Here is a 10180-nt window from a genome sequence, read left to right as displayed (position 1 = left end):
CACACACACACACACACACACACACACACACTCACACACATATATTTATGTATAAACAATTAAATTAATAGATTTTTCCACATTTTATTCATTTTTTAAATGATTTTTCCCCTTTTGAGTCAAAGCATGTATAAAGCTCAGAGAAGAATCGAATTACTGTCATTCTGACAACTTTGCAGTTATGTAACTTTGTGATATTATACACAGCCAGGACAAGTGTTCATGGTATGAGGTGTTTCAGCCAGCGCAACATCAATCAGCTTCTAGATTCAATAAATATAATGACTCTGAATCAGGGGTTGAGCTCTTTTAATGGGTCATAATAGTAGGAGATCTGACATGGTAATGGCTCAGTCTCGTCAGCTCTTTTATTAGGCCAGCGCTGGAGGGCTGCATGTTCCCGAACACACACACAGCAATCATCTCCGTCACATATTGCTGACTGCAGCGGCGAATGGCAGTCACCTTTAATAAACAGAGCAATCGCTGAGCAATTACACCTAATGAAACGGCAGCTGACAGGATGCTCTCATGTATAACAATATTATCTTTCATGCTGCTCCATTTTAAAGGGCTGGAAGGGTAAAGTGTGTGTTAGTCCCCCCGATTCTATCAAATCACTGAGGAAATTTTATTATCGGGTTTCTATATAATATATAAAATAGGTACTTCACAAACCTTTTATTTTGTGGCCAGCCTAAGGCACACCTGTGCAATAATCATGCTGTCTAATCAGCATCTTTATATGCCACACGTGTGAGGTGGATGGATTATCTCGGCAAAGGAGAAGTGCTCACTAACACAGATTTAGACAGATTTGTGAACAATATTTGAGAGAAATAGGCCTTTTGTGTACATAGAAAAAGTCTTAGATCTTTGAGTTCAGCTCATGAAAAATGGGGGCAAAAACAAAAGTGTTGCGTTTATAATTTTGTTCAGTGTATATATATATATATATATATATATATATAAATTATAATTTTGTTTTTTTTTAACCATGTGTTTGCTCTAGAATTTCTAAATACTTTTACATCATACAATAGCAGGTTTCAATTTATTGAACTTTTAAGACCTGTGCCTAACATTATTTTAAAAGATGTTCATGTTTTATTCTACAACATAATTTACACATCATGTCTCAATTGTAAATAAGTTAAATAATCAACACAAGGAGTACAATTCGAAAAACATTTAAACTCACATCCTAATGTGAAATAACCCACCAGGTTAACTTACAAATTGACATAATTCAACAACTCTATTAGATAGGGCACGGATGTTTCATCGTTTGCTAGAGTAAGTGAAGCAGATCCACTTTAATGAATCAATGAAGCATTCTAATCTATATGTACTTCACTCCACTACAATGACAACATGAAGATAATGTGCCTTTTGATGGCGTTAGATAAAGCTAATGTGGCTAAACAACAGTGTATTGCACACTCCAGAAAGAGCTTGCTAATCACAGTCACACTTCTGCTGCTGTTGACATGTACACAACCCACCTTCAGTCCCTCAAACACCAGAGACACAGAGTCTGTCCCAAAACCAGTCAAATTCATGCAAATCTATTCCTGTTATATATGGACAAACTCCAACTTAGCTTTGCTTGAAATGCATTAACATGGGTTTTATCTTCAGATGCAGCATATTAGAATTAATTTTACCAGATGTAAAACGTAAATAAAAAATATATTATTAGACATTATTAAAATAGATGATACTGTAATATCATATTATCATTATATTATTAATAAAATACAGTATATAGGACACATGGGAAATATATTTAAGATCCTGATATCACTAAAAATATATTTAATATTTTTAAACTTTATTATGAAATGATACAATTTAAATTGATACCAATTATAATTAAAAAACTATATATTATTTAATATACTAAAATTGATCAATTTTAATTTTTTATTATTATAAATAAAATATAGTAGATATAGTAGAAATATATTTAAGTATAATATATTTAGAAATATATTTAGGATACTGCACAATGTCACTAATCATATATAAATACATTTCATCAAATGCACAAAATTATTCAAAATTAGTCATACAAATCTATTCCTCTTCTATATGGACAAACTCCAACTCAAGCTTTGCTTGAAATACAATTTACATGAAAAAAATAGAAAAGAATCATTTAAAAATATTTTTAAATAGACTTTATAAATATTATAGAAATTATTTTTTTTAATTGTAATCCTTAATTTTAATTTTAATAGATGGTAATGAAAAACTAAAAATGGATTGTTATATTTTATTAAAATATATCATAATATCATATTGTATTATTTATACACTATATACAACGTATAAGAGATATATGTAAGATCCTGCACAATGTCACTAAAAACATTTTTTATATTTTTAAACTTTAATAAAGTTAAAACTATATATTATTATTATTCATATAAAGCTGTTTCTGTTCTATATGGACAAACTCCAACTCAGCTTTGCTTGAAATGCCATTAACATGGATTTTAGCTTCAGTTAAACCACTAGTTACAGAAGCAGCACATTAGAAAGAAATGCAATCATATGGGTTGTAGACCCTCGTCTTAAAGAGTGTGGATTCCACTGAATTGCCTGAATCATTGTAGATTTGCATTCATTTTACATTCAAATTTGGGGCTAGAGGCCCCGGCAATCCAAGCCCTCCAAACAAGCCCAGGCCTGAACCCCTCCAGTGTTTTCCTCCCGAGTCTCCGAGCTGGTAGACGTGCTCTGGCCCACCGCCCTCGGAGACGTGCGGGACAGTGGACCTGCTGGGAACAGACAGACAGGCAGTCTCTGGCCTCCCCCACACAGGCCGTCCAGCGCTCCATTGATCCATTACTGCAGGCAGCTAACCGCATTTACATAGTGATCAGATAGTGACGCTTCTCTTTGAGTTGCATCAGGGCAGAGGGCAGGGTAATGACGGCTAATAATTACTCCATTTAGTGAAGGAGGGGCAGAGACACCGCTTAAGAATACAGCGCTGTTAGATCTCCCAACATGCAACTTTTAATCAGTTGATGTTCAATTCTAAAGAGTCCATATTGGCTATGAAAGACTGTTTGAAAAAATAAATAAAAACTGAGATTTGATGCTGATGTTTGGTTATTCCATATCTTGGTAATTTTACTGTTCAGGTTGATTTCACATGACTCAAATGCAGATACTTTTATCCAAAGCAGATTATCTGAAGTTATTTTTCTTGGAAATTGAACCTATGCACTATGCTGTAACATTAGAGTAACATATTACTATCAAGGGTTACTATAATATAATAATAATAATAATATATGCATTTAGCAGACGCTTTTATCCAAAGCGACTTACAGTGCATTCAGGCTATACAGTTATTATAGTTAACTAAATCTAAAAAACATTTTGTTACTTGAAAAAAAATGAAATGTTAACGTACTGCCACGGAAACATTTCTCATTTTTATTTAGCCTAACTTTTACTGAAATAACAAAAACTGAAATAAAATAAAATAAATAGAAAGTATAGACATAAAAAAACCCTGAAAATAAGAAAATCACAACAAAAATACTACATCTTTAAGTTTAAAAATTCAAATTATTAATTAATCAAAAACTACTAATAAAAACTATAATAATTATTTTATTTTGAATGCACCAAAACTTTTCACCAAACGTTATACTTGTGCATTCATTAATGATAACCATTAATAATAAAACTAACGTGGATTCATTTTATCTAAATAAACTGATAATTCTTCCAATCAGTCTACTTTGATTTTTATTTGTTATTTTTATTTACATTTTAAATTATTCAGCCGATATCCAAAAAGTGATTAAAGAATGTGAAACATTATAAATATCTTACAGATATATTGAAATGAGAAGTGATCCGAGCAGATCTTTCTATCTATCCATAATCATTTTGTTGGGCTTGCCTTGACTTTGGACAGATCCACTGTCAGTCTTAATGGTCTAATCAAACTAATGAGCTGCAGTCTGTGGTTGGAGCTGAAGTTTGATGAGCTGATTTCTGACCGTGGCCGGACCTGTCAGGTAGCTCACAGTGGGGATGAGCCGAGTGAAAGACTAAAGCACGTTGTCAATGGTGTCGCTGACCCGCAGGATGAATGTTTGGTTAGGCTTAACCTGCTGAGAGGCAGCAGGGGTTAAAACAACTACAAGACCTTAAAAGATCTCTCCCATGTCAGCCTCAAAGGAACGAGAGCACAGCTGGGCCTCAATGACACAAACACACTCACACATGTACAGAGAAATTGGACTTGTTAAAACATAGTGAACTGAATGTAGGAATATTGCAGTCCTGCTGTCAAAAGGTAGGCAGCATAATTTGGCTGCCTTCCAAGAGAAATCCTAAAATGTACACATGAGAAATGTTTCACTCAGTACCAAAAATATATAATCTCATTAAAAATGCTATTTTACCTAATATGCAATGTATACACAATATAATAATATTGTATCCTTATGATTGCATTGTTAACTAAAACTAAAACTATTATACATAGTTTTCATTAATTGAAATAAATATCACATTAAAAATTACACTGAAAAATACAAATAGAAATATAATTAGTTCCATTGCAATAAATAAGCTTAAAACAAAATAAGTTCAAAACAAACTGAAGTACTAAAATTGCTAAAACTTAAATTACACTCTAAAAAATGCTGGGTTAAATATAACCCAGTGCTGGGTAAAATAGGGACAAACCCAGCAACTGGGTTGTTTTGACCCAGCGGTTGGGTTAAACATTTAACCCAACCGCTGGGTCAAAACAACCCAATTGCTGGGTTTGTCCCTATTTTTTTGTATTTAACCCAGCATTTTTTAGAGTGTAAAAAATTCAAGATAATTAAAAATAATAAAACTAAAGTGATAAAATGACAAAAGCACATAACTAAAAAGTACTAAAAAACTAAAACTAAAATATGAATGTAAAAGCTAAAACAATTATAAAAAAGTAATAAAAATGAGAAAGCACATAACAAAATGACCAAAATATAAATTAAAACCAAAACTGAAACATAAATATTAAAGCTAAAAAAAAAAACAATAATAAAAAATTACAAAAGCACACACAATGATTAAAACAAACTAAAAATCAAACTGAATTGTTAAATGTTTGTTAAATATATTTTTTAACATTTTAAAATAAATGTTCATTCAAATAAGTACTGTATTAAGTGGGAGAACTTGCACAATTGGTGGCTGACTAAATACTTTTTTTCCCCACTGTAAATACTATACGATTTGGAATACAGCAATAGTTGATGTGAAAGCAATCCAACAAAACAAACAATGATCATTCAGTTATTCTACTCATCATATTTTTATCAGTAGAGATCCGCGACAGTTTGGAAAAGAAAGTGTAACCTTATCTTAGTTTATTAGAAACAAGTGGTTCTTTGAAAAACGCCAGTAAACTATTATAAGTCCCTTTATGAGGAGCTGCAAATCCAGATGATCTCTTTAGTCGTGTTGGTAATCAAACACCGGTTGGTTCTCTAAGACAACAGCTGAGAATGCTATAGTCGTCTCTTACTCTTCCTCATCATACATCATCCCTCTCTATGTCTGATCTTCCTCGAGGACGGTAAACCTTCACACTCAATACTATCTGAAGCATCAGTCTGCTGTCTTTCACTGCGGTCTGTGATCCGAGTGTCATCCGGTGCATGACGCTTCTTTCTGGGCTGCTAAAAACAGGCCGCGCATCAAAGCTGAGCGTGGCCCATTTGAAGTGAGGGCATGCGAAACGTTCATGGGATGAGCTGTCAACATCACCCATCTCTCGCTCACGGCTCACTCACTCGCCCGATGTGATGTCATGGGAATGGAATGTGGTCACATGACAATATCCTGGTCAGAATTGTAGGAAATGATGTTGTTTTGTGTACCTAACAACCATTACAACACACGCAACAGTTACACAGAGATGGGCACACACAAATTGGTGTATTTAACCCATAGTTTGCATTTAATTGTTCATTTGCATTCACATGTTTCTTAATGTTTCACTGTTCCACAGTATATGATTGTAAAACACTGTGCAGTTCACAAGATGCTCTGTGAACTCAAAGTACTAGGCCACTGCAGATAGCCATGCATGACACACAACAATGCAGAGATGAGATGAAATGCATAGACTTTTTTTCTTTTTCATTTAAATTTTTAACCCCAAGTAACAAAATAAATTATAAAAAAAACAAATTTTCCAAATAATAAGAAAAAGAACATTATTAACATTATAACCATTTTTTTTAAATTATGCTATAAAAGTAGTATATATAAACTTTTGTTCTAAAATTTGGGGTAATTAGGATTTTTAAGTAATATTTTTAATCAGCAAGGACACATTCATTTGATCAAAAGTGACAGTAAAGACATTTATAATGCTACAAAAGATTTATATTTTAAATAAACATCCTTTGAACTTTGTTCATCAAAGAATCCTGAAAAAAAAACTATTGAGTAGCAGCACAACTGTTTTCAAGATTGATAATAATAAGAAATATTTTGTGAGCAGTAAATAAGAATATTAGAATGGTTTCTGAAAGATCATGTGACACTGAAGAGTAATGATGCTGAAAATTCAGCTTTTCATCACAGGAATAAATTGCATTTTACAATATATTCAAATAGAATATTTTAACCGTAACAGCAATTTTAACTGTAATAACATTTAACAATATTACTGTTTTTATTGTATTTTGATCAAATAATAGTGGCGTTTTTTTTAGGTTTTTATATGTACACTAAAGTAGAACAATGTGAATGCAAACCGAACTGGGCATTTTTGTCACTTAATTCACATTTGGTTCCTTAAAACAGGACTGAAATGTAAAAACACCCTTAAAATTTCAACCATGTTCACTTCCAAAATCTGTTTATCGGCAGATTTTTGTTCCTCCTGAAATTCAGCGAGCCCTTTGATGTCGACCACAGGAGGATCTTCACCAAATATATAATAATGAGTGTTATGAGGACGAGCACCTTATCACAGTAATTCACTGAGGGAGTTTGGGGTCACTCTCTCATTTAAAGCTCTTTCTTCTCTTCTTTAGATTGATAGCGGATTCCTCTGAAGTCCGGCCCAGCCTTGAAGTGCAGGCTGGATTGTTCCTGAACACAAAGGGTGTGGTGTGGTAGAGGCATGTCTGGCCTCTTTTGAAAGGGTATCACTTAGTCCCCTCAGCAACGGATCATCTGAGGCTTACACAGGCCTGCAGAGGACACAACACTCTCAGACTGATGCATGGCATTAAGGGAAAGGTTTGGGGGTTGAGGTCTTAATTAAACTCACCACTTTAGATATTTTTGTGCAGCATAAACTGTCACAGTGTATTCTGACACAAGCCACAGATAAATTACGTCTGCACTAAGACATGTCATCACATGGAAATTTGGTTTTTCACGTCATGACCCCTTTAAGACATTTTTCTGCATATTTTATCATGCACAAGTTGAAAACTGTAAGTCTATTTATTCTCACAAACACACTGATTTTTTGCTTCACAAGACGTTAACTGAAGGACTGGATCTGTTCCCATGAAGAAACAAACTCATCTACATCTTGGTCTGAGTAATGTGTCAGCAAACTATTGCTTTAATGCATTAACTAATGTTAACAAATAAGACCTTATTATAAAGTGTCACTGAAAATTAACAGGTCTTGGCTATCATGCATCACTAAATACATCATGTTCCCATCACAAAATATGGCAAATGATTATTTAAAGAAATGCCAAAGTGAACAATTTCTCTAACAAAAAAAAAAAAACTAGAAAAGTCTCATCACTATCAATCAAACAAAATAAACAGAATTTTCCACAGCAGAATGCTGAAGAGCTCAGCATGAGGGTGTGAAAATACCCTGAAACTGCATTACACTGCTTTTTATATTCCACAGCCATTTTTTCATCCAGTCACTGATGCACGCACTATTTACCAGTAGCCATATATCAGTCCCATCACACACCAATATTCCCAACGCAGTGGCTGAAACCTCCCTAAATCATTTTGCATGTCAAGTGCTGACAGCTCAGAGAGCTTATACGGGTCTGGCTCCATATAAACGCATCCATATGGAGGCTGCTGGGCCGTTCTCTGGATCTCATGCCATTATCAGCCCATACATTACCTCTTTTATGGGCCCAGTAAGGAGTCTGATGAAACCATACCAGAGTCATGCCAGTAGATGAGCATTATCCTCAGATATCGAATGTATGCTTCATGTTTTTTTACAGAGCTGCGAGGATCCCGATGTTCCCAGCCGTGTGTTGCTGTGGCCTTAAATATTTAACTACCTCCAGAGATCTCGCAGCGATATGAGATATTAGGCTCCTAATTCCTGCTGACTGGTACAAGCAGATGTTGAACGTCAGGTTAAATGAAGACAGAATAAGTGTCTGAACTATCATGTTCTCCAGGTCAGACGGGGTCGGTTTTCATATCGCGCATTCGTGTGGTGATAAAGCTGGGTTACGAGGCTGGACACGATGCCCAGGATCCAGACACAACATTTACTGTATTATGGGTTTGACAGTGATGAACAGACCGTAGGATGACTGAACCATCACTACTGTAAGTTATGGGTCTGTTTTGATAGAGCTGACTGGGCAGTAATGGTATCATGTTCATGCATCAAATGCAAGTCAGGTCTTTCCAATGAGGTCATGAAAGCTTACACAGATTTGATTCTTCATGAAGTTTAGTTATATTAAAGTGTTATCGATACTTTATCATCTACATCAAATTGATTGAATTCAGGGAGGCTATTTATGCAACTGAATAAGTTTAGTCCAGTGTAACTGCTAATTTACATCTATCTTAGTGTATTTTCTTGACCACTGATATACAGTACCAAAAGGTTGGACACACTTGAATGGATTTATTGTATTATATCTAATGGTATATGCTTATATGACTCAGATTGTATGAATTTCATTATTACAATTTTTTTGAAATTATTTTATTAAGAATAGTATTTGTTCATATAAAATATTACATTACAGGAATATAATAATATTGTTTATATAAAATATGTTATATTCATTTTACAACAACATAATTATATTCATATTTTTTTATTTGTCTTATATACAATATATAATAAAGTAGAGCAGCCAGCCAGCAGCTAATTCTGTATACATTTACATTTCTAACAATTAAAAACATATTTAATGAGTTGTTTTAAATAAGTTTTTACATGATTAAAATAGCAAACAAAAGAAAAAAAAGAAAACCATATTTACAGAAGTCATTCAAAGTGTTTAATAAGCATTAAAATATATAAAACTATATATACACACACACACAATTTTGGCCAATTTTCCATTGAAATAAATAAATTAATACTTTTTATTCTAAAATATAGAAAATAGTCATAGAAAGAATGAGTAGGTGTGTCCAAACATTTGACTGCAATTTAGTACATTTAATTGATTGACTTTCTAAAAATGTTAACAGGTTTAATTCAGAATAACCAACTCAAAGTCTTGACCTAGGATATACCTTTTCCTGCTCTTGTGTCCCTAACAGGTAAAAGCATCTGTCGGCTAATGGCAACGGTGTTTCACACGTCCCAGAGTGCAACACTATCCTCCAGTTACTCATCAGTTTGGTCTCAATCTGTGAGCCGCTGAGTGACTGCACTTCCTCAGGCCGAGTCTTATCAGTAACACGACACCTAAACCTCTGTTTATCTTTACAAACCCACGCTTAGTACCTGATCTCTGAACTATTTGGAAATTAAAAAGCATGAAGCCACACAAACAATAATATTTTCCACATACTTCCAGCATTGTATAGATAATTGATATAATTGATTGTATAGAGCATTGATTTGAAAGAACTGATGCATGATTTCAAAACCCCTCACCTTACACAACGTCCTTTTCCCGGGATTCTTGGGCAAGGATTAGGTGTCAGATGTCAGTAGAAAGTGATATTTCCTCTTCCTGCTCTGGGAAAACAGGATTAGATTAGATTAGATTAGATTAGATCAAATGATCAGATTGGATTAGATTAGAATAATCTTTTTCAAACCTTTTGCACTGAAGTCTCAACAGCCCGTGCTATGATGAAGCTCTAGTTTAGGTTGCTGAGTTTAAACCTCCGATTATGGTCTTTCCTCACAGGAGGAGGACTAGAAGAACATCAGCACCCT

General features: G+C 33.9%; 1 protein-coding gene across 1 annotated transcript in view; it reads right to left on the bottom strand.

Annotated features, from left to right (window-relative positions):
• Nucleotides 1-7050: 7050 nt before the first annotated feature.
• The window catches only part of LOC107582204 (forkhead box protein I1c-like), a 21155-nt gene continuing 18025 nt past the window's right edge, over nt 7051-10180 (bottom strand). Inside the window, exons 4-5 of the mRNA XM_016267954.1 lie at nt 7230-7235; nt 7051-7134 (exon numbers count right to left, since the gene is read on the bottom strand). Of these exons, the coding sequence (XP_016123440.1) occupies nt 7051-7134; nt 7230-7235 (90 nt within the window). The remainder of the gene's footprint in view (nt 7135-7229; nt 7236-10180) is intronic.

Source organism: Sinocyclocheilus grahami, unplaced genomic scaffold, assembly GCF_001515645.1.
Source record: "Sinocyclocheilus grahami isolate Dianchi unplaced genomic scaffold, SAMN03320097.WGS_v1.1 scaffold41.1, whole genome shotgun sequence".
In the NCBI taxonomy this organism is placed as follows: Eukaryota; Metazoa; Chordata; class Actinopteri; order Cypriniformes; family Cyprinidae; genus Sinocyclocheilus; species Sinocyclocheilus grahami.
The sequence above is the reverse complement of the archived record's forward strand: the minus strand, read 5'-3'. Positions and strand labels throughout refer to the sequence as shown.